At 31.0% G+C, this 21,648-nt stretch overlaps 2 protein-coding genes across 3 annotated transcripts; one reads left to right on the top strand and one right to left on the bottom strand.

The window, feature by feature from the left end:
- The first annotated feature begins 951 nt into the window (after positions 1-951).
- LOC107644009 (uncharacterized) lies at positions 952-4,589 on the top strand. Of its 2 annotated transcripts, none has more exons than XM_016347774.3 (6): positions 952-1,243; positions 2,173-2,476; positions 2,595-2,701; positions 2,797-2,929; positions 3,038-3,232; positions 4,005-4,589. In XM_016347774.3, exons 2-6 carry the CDS (start codon positions 2,195-2,197, stop codon positions 4,284-4,286), a joined length of 999 nt encoding a protein of 332 aa, XP_016203260.1. In that variant the 5' UTR covers positions 952-1,243; positions 2,173-2,194; the 3' UTR covers positions 4,287-4,589. The 2 variants fall into 2 exon arrangements, with proteins under 2 accessions (XP_016203260.1, XP_016203262.1); XM_016347776.3 differs by having other exon boundaries at positions 1,022-1,243; positions 2,179-2,476.
- Positions 4,590-12,903: 8,314 nt separating this feature from the next.
- LOC107644010 (uncharacterized) lies at positions 12,904-16,199 on the bottom strand. Its single transcript, XM_016347777.3, has 3 exons — positions 15,840-16,199; positions 14,893-15,001; positions 12,904-13,385 (listed from the first exon to the last, which is right to left on the bottom strand). Exons 2-3 carry the CDS (start codon positions 14,984-14,986, stop codon positions 13,165-13,167), a joined length of 315 nt encoding a protein of 104 aa, XP_016203263.1. The 5' UTR covers positions 14,987-15,001; positions 15,840-16,199; the 3' UTR covers positions 12,904-13,164.
- Positions 16,200-21,648: the final 5,449 nt, after the last annotated feature.

The following is a 21,648-nucleotide window of genomic DNA, read 5'->3' as shown; positions in this document are numbered from 1 at the left end:
TTTTAAAATATTTTTTAAAAAGCAGACACACACAAACTCATATATTAAGATAATAAAAAAATGAATTAATAATGTTTGAAATTATATTAATAGATAAATAACTTTTAAATAAACGAATATATAATTAATTCTTAGTCAACTATCTATTAAATTGAAGTTATTTTTAAAAAAAAATTCATATAATATTAAGAGTTAATTTAAAATACCAAAATTTTCTATTTTTGAACAGGTATTTTAAAAACGAAGATAATAATTAATATAAATAATTTGTAAGTTTTAAAATAAAATATGTAATTTTTGAATAGAATAATGATCTTTTAAAATATTTATCTGATCTATATTTTTTATTGTCAATAAAAATTATCATCTTCAGAGTAAATGTTTTTTTTATGCTTTAAAAATTTGTTCGAAAGATAAAGCGTTAAGCGTCTATCTATAATTTAAAAATATTTAATCAATTGTTAAACATTTGAGTAATTCATTTAAATGGCTCCTGTTATTAGACTTGCAGCTCTTAACACATTAATAATTCACCATTTACATGATCACTTAGATTAGTTAGTTCACTTAGTTGTATTAGTAGAGACTGATTAAAAATTTTTAAATTATAAAAGAATAAATAAATAATAAAAATTCAGGAATGATATTTACACTTATCTCTATGGAATAAGATTTTCAATGATAAAACTTAAATCAAATATAAGAATTTTCAAAATTTCTTTTTTTATCCCAACAATTTTTGGAAATAAATGATCCGGATTGGATTTGGGAGAGAAAATAAGAAAACGAAGAAAAGAACAAAGAAAAAAAAAGAGGGCGGAATTAATTTGCCTCACCTGATTTCGCTGCCCGTCACAGTCACATGCAGTAAGCAAATAGTATCTCTTTTTAATTAATTATTTATTTATAATAAAAATTAATATGTAATTGTCTTTCTGTAAAATTAAAAGCGCAAAAGACAATTGCACATAAATTTTTATCATTATTTATTTATATCCTCCAATATTGCCGGCCTCGGTCCGGTGCTACCCTTATACGGCGTCGTTTAAGCCTTTGCCTTCGCCCCTCTTGTCTCTTGCCGGTTACTAATAAACCAAATCTTTCTCTCTCTCTCTCTCTCTCTCAGTTCGTTCTTCGTGCTTCTTATACACTGAGTTGACTCAGTCATTGCTACTCGCTCTCTCTGTACTGTTCTTCAGCTACTCTTCGCATTTTCTCCGTTCTGTCGTTCTCTCTTCCTTTGGTACTCTCTCTCTCTCTCGGCTTAAATTTAGCACGTGCTTGTGATCCGCACGGACAACGCCATTGAATTCTGTGTCCTTTTGATTTTATGACGCTCCTGAAATCGAATTTGGTATTGTTAGGGTTTTTTTTTTTTCATTTCTTGTTCTTTTTCTTCTTTCTTAATTGAAATGCAGTGTTTGTTTTCCAGTATAGTGCAGCACACAGCGAGATCTTGCTCTTTAGTTTTCTATTTTACCAAAATTTCGGAATTTCTTTTTATCTTTTGTATTTATGTTGAGGTTTAGTTGCGTAGCTTAAATATCTGATTCCCTATCGAATTGTGATCTTATTAATTATGCAGTGTTTGTCGATGTTTTGTTCATTTAATTAAATTTTCCTCAATTGCGTTTAATGCTTGGAAACTGAAACTTTGTTTGCTTGAGTGGTCTTGGACTCTTAGTGTCTTGTGTAGTGAATAGTGATGATTTTAGATGCTTTCTTCTTTGTGTATAGAGAAGTGTCTGTGTCGGTGATTTGCAAAATCTGGCTTTATTTACGTGTGATTGATGTTCAAGTTCTGGAATTTTTTTCTTCTGAGATTGGGATTTGGCTATTGCTCAAATGTGAAATTCGATCCATTTTCATAGAATTCAAGTCAGAAATACGTTCTTCTACTATTATCTTTTTTCTTGATTTGAGGGCATGTTGAAACTTAGAAGTGGGTCGATGAGGAAAATATTCTCACTATGAAATGGGACATTGTAAAAAAAACGTTCTGGAGTTATGACACTGTGATCAACATATTTTCATCACTGTTATTTCTTTTTTGAGTTCAGATCTTTACTTCAGAGTTTGTTTAGGATGTTAATTCAGTCTTACATTGAACTTGTTTTGAGAAATTAAATGGTATTTTGTATAGTTAAGGTATTGAAGTTTGTTGTGTTTTAGTCTCAGACTCAAGCTCACAGGAATGTCTGAGAGCGCCTTGAAGGATCTCAATACAATTCCTCCAACTGAGAGGAAGAGTGAGAGCTCCAGCAAGGCATCTCTAACTAAGCCTCCAGTTGACAATGCTAATGAAAACCTTGAAGAATGGCAGAAGAAAAAGAGTTGTCCCACCTTGGTTTCTCCCCCAGTAAATGGTAATCAAACTGTGAGTGTCAGTTCTGGTGTTGAGATTGGAAATGCGGAAGTAGAATACATCGAATCTGAGAACTTGAGTGATCTGGAAGATATTGGCACTTGTCTCAAGGTATTATTTTATTCATTATTTTTTATAACTATTAGTGTTGGTAAGGCATTATCATGGGTGTTCCTTGGTCCATTTTAATTGTAAAATATTTGTATAATAAATTCAATTGTTATTACAGAACCTCTTATCTGGACTTGACTCAAAGGATTGGGTCATGGTTTGTGATGCACTCAATAATGTACGCCGTTTATCCTTATTTCATAAGGAAGCAATGCTTGACATGTTGTAAGTATAAAAGTTTTTGTATGTTTTCTTATTAAAATATGTTAAATATGCCATGTTTTTTGTAATTATTTATTGATATACTGTCTGGTAAACAGGGGGGATGTGATCACATTTGTTGCTAAGTCCCTTAAAAGTCCTAGAAGTGCTGTTTGCAAAACTGCTATCATGACGTCTGCAGACATTTTCAGTGCATACAACGATCTTATAATAGATTCATTAGATCCTTTGGTAAGTCAGTGCTCCTTATTTCTATGGGAAAATTTCATGATTAAAGCATTTTGGGATATCATTTTTTTTAATGCCACAGTCTTATAATAGTTATATTTTTGTATGCAGCTAGTACAGCTTCTTCTCAAATCTTCACAGGACAAGCGCTTTGTGTGTGAGGCAGCTGAAAAAGCCTTGATAGCAATGACTATTTGGATTTCCCCAGTGGCTTTGTTACCGAAACTCCAACCATATCTTAAGAATAGGAATCCTCGTATTCGTGCAAAGGCAGCAATGTGTTTTTCTCGAAGTGTTCCACGACTGGTATGAATATGATTTAGGACAGCTCATATTGATGCTTCTACTTTTTCCTATAGAATTATCAGTTTCATGTTTATCCTACAAAGCTTCCTATGTCTGTCTGATGAATGGTTTACCATAAACAATTGAACATCATGAAAATGTATACACATTTTTGTTGATACTCAGTCATATACAGAACATAGCTGCATCAAAAAGAAGTGTACTTCTGTTTTGCTGATTGAGGAGATGTTGAAGCTGTTTTCTTTGGTTATTGGGTGCATTCAATGTTTTTATTGTGTTGGTGCTTCCTTAATTTATTTATTTATTCTGTCTTGGTTGGGTCATGTTTGTTTACTTTAATCTGTTAGTAATAAAGACCTTATTATAATTTTAGTCTAATGCGTGATGAAAAAATGTTTTAATGCACAATCTTCTATGGATGTATGTTATATGATATATCATTCAATTGTCCGCATGTATGCAGGTGTGTATTCTTTAGTTCTTATTTTCCCCCCTTCAGGGTTTTCCCATCAATAGTTATAGACTTCTTGTCATGATACTTGTATGACTGAGTCTGTGTCTGCCATATAAGATCAGTTCTTAAGTAAACCAATATAGAAGGCTGACATTTTCTTAAATGACTGATCCATTTATGAGTTGATTGCATGTCCTTTCTTCGGTTGAACTTTGAAGGCAATACCGGTGAAGTAGAAAGAAAGGACACTTGGCCTATGTAATTTCTGCAGCCGGATGTTAATATTTTCTGTTTATACCTTGTGCTTTTATTGAACAGGGTGCAGAAGGCATAAAGACATATGGTATTGACAAGTTGATCCAAGTAGCTGCATCTCAGTTAAGTGACCAGCTACCAGAGTCTAGGGAAGCCGCTCGAACTCTACTTCTTGAGCTTCAAAATGTATATGAGAAATTTCATGATCTCATGCCTGCTGCTACTGTTTCCGAGCAACCAGAAATGGGATCTTGGGAGAACTTCTGTCAATCAAAACTCTCACCTTTAAGTGCTCAAGCTGTACTTCGAGTTACCAACATTGCTCGAGAGGGTCTTGTTTCATGACACCTGCATGAGCTTAGTGTGCATCACGATTTCCTGGTTGGCTTGTCATTTTTCTTGTGTAAATACAGTGCGACATTGAGATTTGAGTTGCTGTTGGAAGCACGTATTGAGCCTAAGATTTGTTATGTAATTCTTTACCTAGCGGTGGTTACGTTACGTATTTCACGTTTATTGCTATATGATAGATATGAGTTACATTACTTCCATGTCCAATTCTCCATGTACCCTCTTTAGAATTTGGTTATCAAATTCACCATTCAGTGTGAATATCTGGGCCTGAGGACCCAAGTCTTTGTTTTCTCAGATTTTCCTGTCATGGTGTTACGAGACAGCAGCAGTCCTCGATTTGCATATCAATTACTTATTATATAATATATAAACCATTATTTTCTTGTTAAATAACGCCAAAATTTTGGAGGATGAAATTATGTTATCTTATTCGGTTGTATTGATTATTGACTTTACCATTTGGAACCCTACCTTACATCATTAGTTCCACTTAATTTTAGTTTTGATCGTGCTGTCATGTAAAATAGACCGGAAAAGCCATTGATGTACACCACAACGCTGTTGTTTTGAGTAGCTAGCATATTACATATCTCAAATTTTCAATACACTGCATCCTCCACTTTACTATCTACTCATTTTTCAGAGGTAGGGAACCTGTCAACTTCGTTAAATTATGAAACTTAAACTATATAAATTGGGGTATAGTTTGATTTATTCCTTACAGTGAAAAGTTCAATTATTTGAACTGGTGGATGAGATTGGAAGCTTCTATTAAGGGAACATGGCTGACATGTGAGTACACTGAAGATGAGCTGTGTAGTTTCCTATAAATCCTTCACTAAAATTATGACGCATGTTTATTCAACTTCATCTGATTGACCCACCACTTCCATTTTGTGGTTGCCAGTGCTACAATAAGAGTATCATAATCAAGGGACTTCGTTATGAATGAAACAAAGTACACATGGTATGACTATTGAATCTCAGACAATCACTCATAACAAAATACGGCTAATAATTAATGAGAATTATTATTATTATTATTATTATTTTTTTCTTCCTTTGAAATGAATGTATTAGTACAGGAATGCATTTTTTTAGGTTGTGTTTGTTTACAAGCAGATAGGGATACAGAGACATAAAATCATGTTTGACAAATGAAATATAGACATAAACATTATATCTAGAGACATTGTCAAGACACCCTTTTGCCCAATTTGCAGATCAAGTGCCGCTTCTATTAGTCAAAGCCAATTTATTGGTGTAAGAGAAAGCCAACAAAGTGGTTCTTCTACAAATGTTGGAGTGGAAATGAGACAAAATCCTGCATTAGGATCAAGAAGGCAACAAATAGATACAAGTTAAAAGGTATCTGTTGCTACTTCGCCTCTGGTTAATGCTTATAATTAACAAGTCTGTTAGAAATAATGGAAGATGAGTAGTATAATTGACATTAGACATTAAACTTATGAGCCACAAGGTCTTTTATGATCATCTACTTGCTGTTGTTAAATATAATTTTGTTTGTTTGTGTTATGATAAATATAAATGTCCATTTCTCTAATTAAATTATTTTGGACGGTCCAAAAATTTAAACAGTACGGTGCAAAAGTTTTAAGGTTGGACTGTACATTTATGAAGTTATGAAAAGAGAATATTTCTACATGTATAAATAGAGAAAATGTGGCATGTGAATTACACACAACCAATAACAATACGAATATAAACACTTCTCTTTCTTTCTCTCTTCATATACCTATACTGTAACATACAATATTAATATATGAATTATCTAATAGTGTGATAATAATATTGGTGAACACTAATACTAGAGTCTTTTATTTACACTTTATTATTTTAATTTTATCACCTTTTATTTATTTATTTATTTATTTTACAATACGTTATCAGCATGGAACTCTGATAAAAATTTAGAAAGACTCAGGTAATAAATTTTCATTATATCAAAACTCTCTCATCTTGAATTTAATGTTCTTGATATATCTGGAAACAATTACTTATCATGGATACTAGATGCTAAAATCTATCTGATTCAATGGATCTTGAAGATACCATTAAGGCTGAAAATAATGCATCCCAGAAGGATAAAGCTAAAGTCATGATCTTCCTTCGTCGTCATCTTGATGAAGGATTGAAAAATGAATATCTCACACTAAAAGATCCTACAGATCTGTGAAAAAACCTTGAATAAAAGTATAATCATCAAAAGATAGTGATATTTCCTCAAGTCTGGTATGAGTGGACGCACTTACGTTTTTAGGATTTTAAATCCATAAATGAATACAATTCAGCAATGTTCCGAATTACCTCACGAATGAAATTATATAGGAAAAAGATAACTAATAATGACATGTTAGAGAAAATTTTCTCAACCTTCCATGCTTCGAATGTGCTCCTGCAGAGCAGTATCGAGAAAAAGAATTTAAAAAATATTCTAAACTAATTTCTTGCCTTCTTGTTGCTGAGCGTAACAATGAATTACTTTTAAAAAATCATGAAACGCGTCCAGCTAGCGCTGCCCATTTCCTGAAACAAATGCCGCAAATCGTAACCTTAGAAGAGATAAATGGTAAGGTTTTAGTAACAAGAAAAATTATGTTTACAAAAAAGGAGCCATAAGTGGGATAAAGAAAAAAATAATGGACAAAATAAATCAATAGAGGATAAATATTTCTGTTGTGGTGGAAAGGGTCATTGGTTGCGTATCTGTCGTACCCCCAGGTACCTAATTGATCTTTATCAAGCATCCTTAAAAAAGGATAACAAAGGAAAGGAGACGAATTTTGTTTTGAAAGATATTGCTGAAAATCACACCACTCATTATGAAGTATTTGATTTCTTTGAGGATCCTAAAGAAAATATTGGTCATTTGATCAATGATGGAAAAATTTAATATGTGAAATTGTTAAGTACTAATATAAATAAATAATGTAAGATGTTAAGTTTTATTTTCTATGTATTTGAATTTCAAATATGATGTATATAAATTATGTTTAATAAAATATTTATGTTTATGAATTTCGAAATGACTAAATGTATCAAGTTCTAAAATAATAATAATAATAATAATAATAATAATAAAATTTTAGTATATGATACTATGTATACTACTTCTTAGAAAAACAATTTCAATCAGGAATATAATTTTACTGCGCATGTACTTTTACTCGTTTTATTATTATTATTTGTCTTTAAAGAAAATGACAAGGATATATAGTGAAGATGTTTGCCTTGCGGATAGTGCAAGTTCGCATACCATTCTCAAAAGTAATATATATTTTACTCATCTTGTACCAAAAGAAGAATATGTTAATACTATTATTGGCTCAGGTAATATGATAGAAGGCTCCGGAAGAACTATAATTTTGTTTTCCGGAGGAACAAAATTTATAATAAATAATGCACTATTGTCTACCAAATCTCTAAAGAACTTGTTAAGTTTTAAAGATATTTGCGGAAATGAATATCATATTAAAACAATGAATGAGAGAAATCATGAGTACTTATATATCACAGCTCATGATTCAAATAAAAAGGTTATATTAGAAAAGTTACCCTCACTTTTATCTGGGTTATATTATACTAAAATCAGTGTAATTGAATCACATGCCATTGTAAACCAGAAGTTTACTAACCCAAATGAATTTATAGTTTGGCATGATCGATTGGATCATCCTGAAACAACAATGATGCGGAAAATTATTGAAAACTCCCATGGACATTCACTAAAAAATCAGAAGATTCTTAAATCTGGTGAATTCTGTTGTGCTATCACCAGTAAATATTGGATTTGAGTCTCCTAAATTCCTTGAAAGAATTCAAGGTGATATATGTGAACCTATTCATCCACCATGTGGATCTTTTAGATATTTTGTGGTCCTAATATACGCATCTTCGAGATGGTCACATATGTGCTTATTGTCCTCTCGCAACCTGGCGTTTGTGAGATTACTTGCTCAAATTATTCAATTAAAAGCACAGTTTTCAGAAAATCTAATCAAAGCAATTCGTCTTGATAATGCTAGTGAATTTACTTCCCAATTTTTTTATGCTTATTGTATGGCTAACGGAATAAGCGTTGAACATCCAGTAGCTCATCTTCACACACAAAATAGGTTAGTAGAATCACTTATTAAACACCTCCAATTAATTACTAGACCCTTACTTATGAGAACAAATCTTCCGACCTCGACTTGGGGGCATGCTATTTTACATGCCGTAGCACTTATTTGTTTGATACCAACAAGTTACCATCAGTTCTCTCTTATGCAATTAGCTTTTGGCCAGCAGGCAAATGTTTCCTATTTAAGAATATTCGGGTGTACGAGATATATTCCCATTGCACCACATTCTTACACCAAAATGGGACCTCAAAGAAAATTGGGGATATATGTTGGATATGATTCTCCCTCTATAGTGAGGTATTTTGAGATACAAATTAGAGATGTATTTAAAGCCCAATTTGCATATTGCTATTTTGATGAATCAAAATTTTCAACATTAGGAGGAGTGAATAAACTTCCTGAAAAGGAACTTAATTGGAATGTATCATCATTAATGCATTTAGATCTTTGATCAGGGCAATGTGAACTATAAGTTCAAAAGATTATACATTTGCAAAGAATAGCAAATGATGTCTGATGCATTTTCTAATACAAAAAGCATAACTAAATCCTATATGCTAGCTGAAAATGCTCCAATTTGAATTGATGTCCCATTCAGACAAATGACCACCAAAACAAATTCACGTTAGAAGCGTGATAGGCCTATCGGTTTCAAAGACAAAAATCCTCGAAAAAGAAAAGAGATAAATACTATTCCTGTTAAAAAAGATAAAGACATAGTAAAGACACCTGCAGTTATCCAAAATTCTGATATAGTTTTTATGCCAGAAGACGTTCAGGTACCTGAAAATTCTGAAAATGACGAGATCTCAATAAATTATGTCTTTACAGGAGAAAAATGTGGCCAAAATAAAACAATTGTCAATGAAATATTTGCATATAATGTGGCATTAAATATCATGTATGAAGTACCGTATCTCAGTACCATTGGAGCGCTAATGTATCTTGCTAATAATATACGACCTGACATATCATTTGCGGTCAATTTACTAGCAAGCTATAGTTCCTCGCCAACCAGAAGACATTGGAATGGAATCAAACAAAATTTTCGATATCTTCATAAAATAGTTGATATGGATTTGTTTTATCCATATGAATCAAAGTCACAATTAGTTGGCTATACAGATGCTGGATACTTGTCTGATCCACACAAAGGAAGATCTCAAACAAGATACCTATTCACATATGGTGATACAGCTATATCATGGAGGTCCACAAAATAGACGATAGCAGCAATATCCTCTAATCATGTTGAAATACTAGCAATACATGAAACAAGTCGCGATTGTTTTTGGCTCACGAGTTTGATCCAATATATTCCGTCAGCTCTAACTGTTCTGTTTGAAGATAATACAGCATTCATTACTTAATTTAAGGGTGAATGCATCAAAGGTGATAGAACAAAACATATTTCTCCCAAAATCTTCTTCACTCATGATCTTGAAAATCAAGGAACAATTGATGTCTAACAGATCTGCTCAAGCGACAATCTGGCAGATTTATTTACAAAGTCACTTTCAAAATTCTTCTTTGAAAAATTGGTACATCAAATTGGAATGTGCCAATTCCGAGATATTAAATAACGTCGACAAGATGGGGAGACTGTACTCTTTTTTCCTTGATCAGATTTTTTTTCTATTGGGTTTTTCTTGACAAGGTTTTTAATGAGACAGTTCCATCACAAAGAATATTGTACTTTTTTTCCTTCACTAAAATTTTTTTCATTGAGTTTTTCTTTAGTAAAGTTTTAAAGAAGCACAATCATAAATGGACATAAAAAAAGGAGTGTTATGATAAATATGATTGTCTATTCCTCCTATCAAACTATTTTGGACGGTCCAAAAACTTAAATAGTGGACAATGCAAAAGTTCTAAGGTTGGACGGCACATTTATAAAGCTAGGAAAAGATAATGTTTCTATATGTATAAATAGGAAAAGTGTGGCATGTGAATTACACACAATCCATAACAATTCAAATATAAACTTTTCTTTCTTTCTCTCTTTGTATACTTATGCTGCAACATATACAATATTAATATATGAATTTTTTTTATAGCGTGATAATAATATTGGTGAACAATAATATTAGAGTCTTTTATTTATACTTTGTTATTTTAATTTTATCACCTCTTCTTTATTTATTTATTTTACAATAATTTGGTCATATATTTTAGTTCCTTCATTGTTCTTGTTAATCTATTAGGGTGCAACTTGAAAGAAATTTTTGGAGGGACAAAACATCTTAATAAAAAAAATTATATAATAATATTTATATTATAATAAAATTTATAAATATAATTATATATTTTTAAATTTATTATTAATATATAAGATTACATACTGTTAAGGTTAACAAAAAAGTAAATCTAATTTTGGTTAATAAAAAGATTTGTTTAGGTTAATAAAGCAAATCGATTTAAATTAAAAATTAATTTTAAAAAATAATCGATTTTTACATGAAAAAAATAATTTTTGCACATAAAAATCTATTTTTATGTAAGAAACCAATTTTTATTTATCTAAAAATTGATTTTTCTTTTCAAAAAAATGATTTTTTATTTAAATTATGTAAAATCAACTACAACTTATAAAGTATTTTTAACATTTTAAAAGATCAATTTTAACTTTGATAATATTTATCTCTCAAAAATCTCAAGACTAATTATCTTAGTTATTATTTTTATTACAATTAAATAATATAATGCATGAAAATATATGAGATGTTGATAATGCAGGATAAAAAGTTTGAGAGAATGGTGAAGGTGAACATTAAACACAGATATATAGGTTAAAAGTATATCAATTTAATAAATGAGCTAACTTTTTTTTTTATGAAATAGAACTACTAATATTTTTACAAAAACTTTTGAAGCCAACATAGTAAAATAAATAAGCCAATCACCAAAATTTTTGAAATAATACTTATTTCCGAGAGTAAAGTATCGTTTTTGTCCCCAACGTTTGGGGTAAATCCTATTTGTGCTCCTAACGTTTAAATCGTCCTATTTGTATCCCTAACGTTTGTAAAAGTGATTCAATGTTATCTTGCCCTCAATTACACATAATGAGCACTTTAGTTTGAGTTTTAAAAATCTCTTCTTGAAGTTAGAATACAAATGTCTAGGATAGAATCGATGATCTACTCCGAAAAATAGCTCATCAAATATTGAAATTAATTCCTACAACATTTACATAATTCACTTTTCTAGGACATAATTGAATCTAAACACAAATAATGGGTATAATATTAAAATCGACCACATCCAAGTGAGACCTAATTGCATAGTTGTAAAAACCGGACCGGACCGGCCGGTTTGACCGGAAAACCGGTGAACCGGATCCTATACCGGTCCGGTCCAGTGTTTGAATCGCACAAGGAATTGAACCGGTCAAACTCGGTGTAAACCGGTACGAATCGGTCAAAATCGGTGCGAACCGGTCAAAACCGGTGAGGTGGTCTGACCGAACCGTTTGGAAGAAAATATTTCCAAAATGCTTGAGGTAGGGTTCGAACCCTTGTCCTCAAGGAAACCAAAATGCTCCACAACCACCAGACCATTATATTTTCTATTAAAATATATGCAAATTATAATACATATAGATATCTTCTATCAAATAGTTTACTTTTATTTAATTTATTTTAATTTTAATTATAAATTCACTCCTTCTTAAATTAATTATATTTTTATTTAACAATAATGATAAACTCACTTATTTTTTTATAATTATATAATATCTATTAATATTATTTTTTAATAAATACTTGTAGTATATAATAGTATAAAAGATATAAACTAATTAATAAATTATTAAAATTTAAAAATAATAGTTATTTTAATATAAAAACAAAATAAAAATATTTATGATAGAGTAAAAATAATAAAATATTTATTGTTCATGTTCCATATTGTTTTAAAATAACTTGATATTTTAAAATGTTAGTAAAAATATGTATTTTAAATTTTAATTTTAAACTTTTAACTATTTTTTATTTTTTATTTACATAGGACCGAGTCAACCGGTTCAACCAGTAATCCAGCGGTTGAACCAGTGACCCAGTGACCCAGTGACCTGACCGGTTCGATCACCGGGTCGGTTCTGACAACTATGCCTAATTGAGAATGAATATATCCAAGTGAGAATAATTGAAAAATATAATCTGATTCTGATTTGTTATTATCATTGATAGTAGGATAACATTGAATCACTTTTATAAACGTTAAGGATATAAATAGGACGATTTAAATGTTAGGGACACAAATAGGACTTACCCCAAACGTTGGAGACAAAAACGATACTTTACTCTATTTCCGATGAAATACTACATATGGTTTTCATTTACCAAAAACCTTTATCTTTGGAGGAATGGCAATGAAAATTTAAATAACTTTGTAATATTAAAATAGTTCGTCACTTTTAACTATATACATTAATATCAATATCAATTATTAACAAAACACAATTTAAATTATTAAAAATTTTATAACCAAGAAATAACAATTGTCAATACCCTGTGCAATGGAGCGGCAAATTGATTAGTAGATACATAAAATACTGTCAGAATAAAACAGAGATTGTGCACAACATGGATCATATGCAAACGTCATAACTAAGATATGATCAAGCGTCCACAATTCAGGACCTTCACCCTTCATCCCCTTCTCTCCTATCCTTCCTAAAAAGAACAGTACTACAAAGAGGGCTAACTGCCTAAGCACACAGCCTACTGTTCTTTCTTCTGAGAGTCAGAAGATTGCGGAGCATCAGTTGTTGGCTGCTTCATACTAGCCTTGGCCTCAGCGAGAAATTTGGGATCTGGCTCGTGATTTTCGGCAGGTTCCCTCATCGCCAAGTATATGTAAAATGCTATGACTACATTAACTGATATAACCGCAAGAAATCCACTCACTAGTGTCACAGAGTAAGGGGACAAATTGTCTGTTCCTGTTGCACAAAGGGAACAAGGAGAGCTAGTTTTACATCATACACATTTTATTATGGGGCATTACTCTACATTGCATTCAAGAAACATTAAAGGAAACAAACAAGAAAACTGATGAGATCCATTCCCACCAGGCAAGGGAAATGCAACAGTCAATAAATAACACAAAGGGAAACTTTATATTTGAAGAATCTTAGTATGGGAACATTTAGATAACAGTTCAGATAAACAAGTAAACATATACCAAGAGAGTCAAAGAGTTCTGTTTTGAGAATTAAGCTGATATGTTCAGCATTTCAAAGCACTGAAAGATGTTGACAAAATGCAATTTCAAATTTGCTTAGCAATACAACAGTAGAAACAAAAAAGCCTTATCCGTTATCCCACTAGTTGGGGTTGGCTAGAACAAAGGACGCCATAATACCACCTGGAAAAAATATGGGAAAAGGCACTTGTGTGATCACTGTCTATGGGATTGTTTGGATGAGCTTCTAAAACAATATCTTTTTTTAGAGTTATCTTTTTTTAAAAGATCTTTTAGAAAAGTAAAAGTAATTTTATATTTGGATATCACATGCAAAAAGATCTTTTTATCTATCAATTATGTTTCGGCACAACAATATAAAAGTACTTTTTTGTTTATTTATTATGTGAAAAACATCTTTTTTATTTAAAAAAATGTAAATTGTAGCTTCTAAAAAAAGATGTTTTTTTTTATTTTTTATACTTCTACTTTTACTACTAGAAATTTGCCAAATACGTTCAAAAATTAAAAAAAAAGTTATCAACTTAATGGTACCCAAACAAGTACTATAAATGTTTGGGTATAACAATATAAAAGTACTTTTTTGTTTATTTATTACATGAAAAATATTTTTTTTAAGAGAAAAAGATCTTTTAAAAAAAGATGTAAATTATAACTTCTCAAAAAAGATGTTTTTTTTTTAATTTTTCTAGTACTTTTACTTTTACTACTAGAAATTTGCCAAATACGTTAAAAAATAAAAAAAAAGATATTTTTTCATTAAAAAAAGATCTTTTTTAATCAAAATAATGGCACCCAAACAAGCACTATATGCCAAACATAAATAAGAAACAAGAAAGCATCTAACTTGCGATTTATATTTGCAATGACTATTACATATTTCCAATTTGCAGATGCCACTAAAAATTGAAGCCAATGTGTGACTAGAAATTTCTGAATGCCTTTATAAAGGCAAATTCTAATTTAATGCATTGTTTAAGAAGTAATAACATTTCCCTTCAAGATCATGAGTTGTCATAACCAACCTCTTTATCAAGTTATGACATTAAAAAGAAAAACATCTTCGACAAGAAAGCAGAAAACAAGTAACAAAGATGGGTTCAGTACTTGAAAAATTTGAGATAAACCCATACTCTTAAACAAATGTAAGACCACAAAATTATCAAGCAAACCAACAACCACTTGGAAAAAAATAGAAATCAGTAAAGAAACAACTAAAAATGCTTAAAACTATGAAACCTTACCAGGAAACAGATTATTGTTAAAACCATACAAAATTGCAACAGGGACAGCCAACATGAACATTGAAGCAATGAAAAACTTCTGAATCACACTCATTGTTGCTTTTGGTCCCTAACGAAGCAGAAACAGAAAAAATAAAGTAAAATAAAAAATAAAAAAGAAGAAAAAGAAAAGATTAAACCAGAATACAAATGTACTTTAAATTTCAGTCTCAATGAAATTCATCAACACAGTTGCAAACTTTGAATAAAAAATGGCACACTCAGTACACCATATTCTTTACCTAAGATACATTCCATGTTCTTTACAGAGTTACCTTGTGCTGAATTTTCTTCATTACCGTTAGTAACACTAATTCCAGAAGAAAGCCTCTTTAAGGTTTGTTAAAGATTTACTTCTTTCTTTCTTTTAAGTTTTATCCTAGTTTTTTCTTCTTTTTTTTTTTTTTTTCTCTTTTTTTCTCTTTTTAAATACATAGCCATTGATAATACACAAGGTAAATCAAATAACCTTTGACTTCTATAAATCACAAGAACAAAAGAGCTCCATCCTAACCAAGTGTATATCCAAGGTACAATACTAATCAAAATTCAAAATTCAAAATTCCAGAGGATTGCAATGGGCAGAGACACCCGAATCGATGGCAGAAGCATTAGAACCACCTATCTCATAGCATAACATCCAAAGGACAGAACCAAAAATTCAAAAACAGCACAGCCTCCAAAACACACATTACAGAGCCAGAACAGCACCCACAGTACAGCAAAAACAGTTGTTCTGCATTATTCTTCTTACTAATTAAGATATAAATATAATTAACAATTTTGTAACGATAAATATGGTAAAACCATATAATTAAATGAAAACCTAGCAGGAAAAAAAAGAAAAAAAAAATGAAATAAGAAAAGGCAAATCCAAATAAAGAAAAGAAACGAAGGAGGAGGAAAACCTGCTATTATTGGTGGCGGCGACGGCGCTGGCGGGTGACGGCGGCAGGACGCTCGTGCTGCAGCAGCAGCAGATTCGAACCACGCACAACGCAGGAGGAGATGGCGAGCAGATCTGGCGGAAGAAAGGAAGCAGAGGAACAAGTCGTCGGCATCGGAGGCGGCCGCAGAAGCGCCGAGGGAAGCTCAGGGAAGGAGGGTTAGGGTTCGCATGGTTTGGCCTGCTAAGTAGTGCATGTGACGGGCGTGAGTCGATGAAGGTCGGAGTCGACGGTGGTCAGTGTGATTTTGTGAAGTGAGTCGTGAGAGGGAAAATATCGAACTGCAAAAATTAAGTACTTAAGTTTAACCGGATAGTTGGGGTTTAACTAAAATATAACAAAAATGGAAAATGAAACAACAAAATATATATATATGCTTTTTTATTTTAAATAATATTTATTTACAATGTACTAATTTATACATTTAGTTACACTTTTACAAGCAAGAAATAATTGAGGAAATAGTAAAATTAGCCTCGGAAAGATTATGCGATCACATCTAATATTAAGGATGTTAACAGAAACTAATATGACACGGTTAAGTTACATGTCAACATACCTCTTTACATTTTAATTATAACCAACAGTCCAACACCATATTTTTATAAAGGAGAATAATAGGGGAACAATGAAAATTTTGAACAATATGAACAACCACCAATCAAATGAAAATACATTACACCCTAATTTAATGCTATTAATTAAATTTACTCTTTTAACCCTATTAATTCACATTATTTACACATTGTTCAAAAATCTTATTTGTTACTTATACTTTTCTTTTTATAAAATTGGATCAAATCAGTCCTTAAATAAATGGAACTACTTCAGACTGCAAAATTCTATATAAATTTGATCAGGATAAAATTTTTAAGAACATAACCAAAAACATTAGTAACTCCATTTATACCAATCCTAAAACCTTAACCAAATTCTGTGAACAAAATGCTAAATCATAACCAAACACTAGAATAAAAGCTAAACAACCAAAACTTCATTGACAAAATACACATCGATTACTTTAATAATCCAACAAAACAAAGCCAATAATCAATTTTAAAGTATTTAAAATGTTTAATCATCAAGATCGAAATCCTAAGATCAAAGTCGTGGTCATTTTTTCTCCTCTCTATCAACCTCACCAAACAATAAAAAATACAGAAAAGAGAATAGATAATTGTCAACAAGTTTAACCCCACTATGACTCTCGTCGTTCATGCCGGATCTGGAAGGCCCCATGCCGCCACTGTCAATCCCTCCTAGTACAGGGATTGTACTGTATGGAGTGGTGCCAGTGCCGATGCCAATGCCCGTGGTGCCACTTGATGGGTTGGTTCCAATGAAAGTGCCTATTGATGGTATGTTTGTTATAGGTGTTATACTGGTCCCTACAACACTGCATAAGAAATTTTTAAACAGTTTATTGATGGTGTCCATTGATGGTGTGTTTGTCTCGTGAACAAGTCAACCGAATGTTTCAATCGGTGACGATGATGAAGGCTTCTTCATCTTCTCATTAGCAATGTCGAAACAAAAAATCGGACATCAGTGTTACTATAAGAGTGCATGGAAGTGAAAGGGAGATTGTGATCAATCTTACTAATTGAATCAGGGACTCCAAAACGGTGTCATTTGAACTATTGACTGTCACACTAAAAAATAACGTTGTTTCAATACTAACTTGTCACTTAACATGCCAAGTCAGTTTCATTAATACCATTCACAATAAAATTAATAGAGGGACTAATGTGACCAAATTGAAATCTTTGGGAATGGATTTAATTAAAAAACTTTTTTGGAGACCAAATTGAAAATCACGTGATTTTTTAAAGACCAATTTAACTATTTACTCAAAATAGTACAATATTTTTTACTGTAGAAGCAAAAATATAAAAAAAAAAATTAGAGCTCCTACTTTTATTGGTGGTATTTAACGACGTCAAAGTAGACAATTACGGTACTGCAGCAAGCAAAAATACCATAAGACTACAGTTTAAACCATTTAAAGCAAATCTTACATGCTACATTAAATTCTTTAGAATGTCACCTACATTCTCAACACTAGTGTTTCTTCCATTTCTATTACTAGTTACTACTATAAATTCTACTGTAACCACTGTGACCACCACTGTCATAATTTTTTCCACCATCATAGTGATCGTCACCTCATCCATTGTTATAATCTCTATTACCACTGTTGTCGTCACCTCTACCACGACAACTCTCCTAAATTTTAGAACCATTAGATATAGTGACATTAATTATCCGATGTGTCTATGAATTTGTTGTTCTCCACCTTCTTTCTTCTTCAATATCAAGCTTGTAACATAGAAAGAAAGCAAAATTGAGAGAGAGAAAGAATTGGATAATATCATAATACAGATCTATCTAAAAATAAATAAATTTTAAAATACTATGTGATTTTTGAAAAGAAAGAAGAAATGAAGGGAGAAACAAATGGCATGAGATCATTGAATAAGCCAATCAACTCATTCTTATGCATATATGAAACATTGCATGACATGTGATTGATGATGGACATGTCATGATTAGTACTACTATGATTGAGAAGGTTGCCATCCCTGTAACCCTCTTTTATAATTGACATAGATTTTTTTAAAAAATACAATAATAAAAAAATATTTATTTCTAAAATATTTCACAATTTATCCTACTACACTAAATACAAAAATAAATATTCCAATAATATTTTGTATTTTATAAAAGGACTAAATTAAGATTTTTATTTAAGGGTAAAGTATATTTTTTGTCCCTGAAGTTTAGCAAAAATTTCAAAAATACCCTTAAATTTTATTTTGTTTCAATTTTGTCCTAAAAGTTTTCGATTTGCATCAAATATACCCTTAACGGCTAAATTTTCAAAAAAATTAAGACCAATCTAATAATAATGCATGAAAACTATGCTTGATTTGCTTGTGTTGAGGTTTGTTCTTATGAAATTGTTGTTGAATTGGTCTTAAATTTTTTGAAAAATTAGCCGTTCGGGGTATATTTAATACAAATCGAAAACTTTTAGTACAAAATTGAAACAAAATAAAATTTAGGAGTATTTTTGAAACTGTTGTCAAACTTCAGGGACAAAAAATATACTTTACCCTTTATTTTTAATATAAAAATTTAATTACAAATTTTTAAACAATAAAAATTTAATTAAAAATAAAATATAAAAATAAACAAAATAATTAAATCTTTTTAATTTATATCATATGTTTGGATTTATTTTTTTATATCTTTCGAACTCAATGATTATTTATGAAAAAAATGTAAGATGAAAATTCAAAAATTTAAATTGGTTGTGAAAAAAAAATGTTGCAAAATGAGTTATTGAGGTGAATTGCCGCAATATGAAATACGAAAGTGTGAAAAAAAACTAAAACATTTTGATATGGATTTTTTTATGAGAAATATGCTCTAAGACAAGGTTGAGTGGCGTTATGTGTTGATATGGTGAGTTCGGATCTTCTCGCAGTTAGGGTTGGTACTGGGTAGGGTAGGCTTTGGATTCTATCTTAAATTCCTAATTTTATTTACGAGTTGAAAATTTCATTAAAATTCTACTCTATCCTACCTACAAATTGAGAATCTCTCAACCTTAACTCTACCCGCATCTTAAAATTCTAAATCCTACCATACTATATCCTATATGCAGAAATATTAATTTTTTTCAAAACAAATATAAAATTCAATCATTTCAAATTTCATACATCTTAATAAAATAAAAAATAAAAAATTAATGCTCTAAATTACTAAATTAATGAACTAGTTTAATAGTTGCTCACTTATTGCAAGTCATTATATGAGAGAAATTATAGGTTCAACTCTCACATTCTTCACTAGATACCTAATTTTTATAATATATGGGGTGCGAGTAGGGTAACGTAGAATACACCCTAAATCCATACCCTAACCTACTCACAGGCATATTCGAACCGAACTCTATCCTACCCGCAACGGACCAGTGAGAAGGATTTTTATAATTTTTAAAATTTTATTTCTCGCAAAGAGAAAGATTTTTTTTTATTAAAAACACAATTCATAATTAACAGGAGACAATATTTAGCTTTTTTTTAGTAATGGATTTTTCGATTGTGTTATGCTGAATTATATATGGGATACTTGGGTGTTTCTTATGGATGGAGGGTTATTTTTTTTTTAATTAGAAAATACAAATCGGAGACACAGATTTAGGTTGACATAAAAAACCAAAGCTCCGATTTGTGAAATCATGAATTTAAATTTGGAGAGTATCGAATTGGAACTTCTGATTTGAGTTGTATCTTTTTCTTTTTTAATTTTAAATGTTGAGAAATCGGCGGGTCATTTTTGAAGTTTAAAAAAATAAAAAAAATAGTAAACTTAATTCAGTGGGTTAGATTTGTGAATAAAAAAAATTAATTTCAAAAATGCAGTTCTAAGGATCTGATTTGTGCCCTTTCGAAATTTCATCTTTTTGAAGTCACTTTTTTCTTCTTCTTACTTCTTTACCGTTTTCAGCTAGTTCTTTTACACTTTTACTAATATGAACCGGTGAGAAGAGAGTAACATTATTTAAAAAAAAATGGAAGATATAGTTATATTAAAATTGTACTATCATCGTCAGATTTTGTTACAAAAAAGGTTGCACATGGATTGGATAATATATGCATATTCGCGGTAATTATCCGCATCCGATCTGAATTTTGCGGATAATATCCGATCCGCACTATGGTAAGATCAGATTGCGGATTTGGCAGTGATAATTGCGGATCCGATCCGCAAATCCGCATATCCGCACGTCTCATATAAATAGCATAGTTTAAGAAAGTAAACCCTAATGTGATATGAATTTTAGTGTGTTATTTTATGAATTTTATGATGTCTTATTTTTAATTTTTTATGTTGTACTTCAACTTAGAATAATTAAACTTAACTCTTATGTTATTATTTTTTTTATTATTCAACAGAACTTTTATTGATAATATTTTAAGAATAAGTAGGCTTAAATAGGTGAAAAATAAATTTTCTAGATATTTTTTTTGTAAAAACAACAACTAAACAGAATCTTGAAACAGTTTTTTTGAATTATGTGGATACATCCGATATTCAATCCGATCTGATCTGCAAGTATGCGGATCGGATCGGATCCAGCCTGAAAAAAAGCGGATATCGTATCCGATCCGATCCGATGAGTGCAGTGTGGATCGGATAGAATTTTAGGCTGTATCCGATCCGATCCGTGTGCAGCCCTAGTTACAAACACCTGAGGGAGTGAGATTTATATGTGAAAATCCTTGTAATCTTATTGCTCCTTTTACATTGCCATTTGAAGAACTAAAATGTATTATTTGTAAAAGGATAGATCCTCATATATCAAAGAGGATATCGAGTATTTTGTATCGGCATCCTGTATTAGTATTCGGTGGCTCATTTTCAAACAAAGTATGTCACCGACGATACTAGCATGCAAGAGATATTTTCAATATATTATGAAACTTGATCATAAGTGTCGTTTATCGAGCTGTACATTGAGTTTGAACAATCTGAAGTCGATCGAGATATCGAATAGAGAGATTACAACAGTGACAACGAGGATGAGTTTGAAAGCAACTATGAGATTGCTGAACCAATTGAAAATCATGATGAAGCTGATGACACCATGGAGGCAGATGTCGCGGAAGATCGGAGGTGGCAAATGCAGTAACGAACCAACATCCGTTCAGAGAACCATTTTTCATGCACACGTTAGATTTAGAGGCTATGCATGCACTAA

This window comes from Arachis ipaensis, chromosome B5, assembly GCF_059453495.1.
Source record: "Arachis ipaensis isolate K30076 ecotype BB chromosome B5, ASM5945349v1, whole genome shotgun sequence".
Lineage (NCBI taxonomy): Eukaryota > Viridiplantae > Streptophyta > Magnoliopsida > Fabales > Fabaceae > Arachis > Arachis ipaensis.
This window is presented reverse-complemented; position numbering and strand designations above follow the sequence as displayed.

Excerpts from the sequence above, each read along its gene's own strand:
- LOC107644009 (XM_016347774.3), top strand. The coding sequence starts at position 2,195 with ATGTCTGAGAGCGCCTTGAAGGATCTCAATACAATTCCTCCAACTGAG. Across the intron at positions 2,477-2,594 it reads ATATTGGCACTTGTCTCAAG|AACCTCTTATCTGGACTTGA; the intron begins GTATTATTTTAT and ends TTGTTATTACAG. Across the intron at positions 2,702-2,796 it reads GAAGCAATGCTTGACATGTT|GGGGGATGTGATCACATTTG; the intron begins GTAAGTATAAAA and ends TCTGGTAAACAG.
- LOC107644010 (XM_016347777.3), bottom strand. The coding sequence starts at position 14,986 with ATGAGTGTGATTCAGAAGTTTTTCATTGCTTCAATGTTCATGTTGGCT. Across the intron at positions 13,386-14,892 it reads TAACAATAATCTGTTTCCTG|GAACAGACAATTTGTCCCCT; the intron begins GTAAGGTTTCAT and ends TTTGTGCAACAG.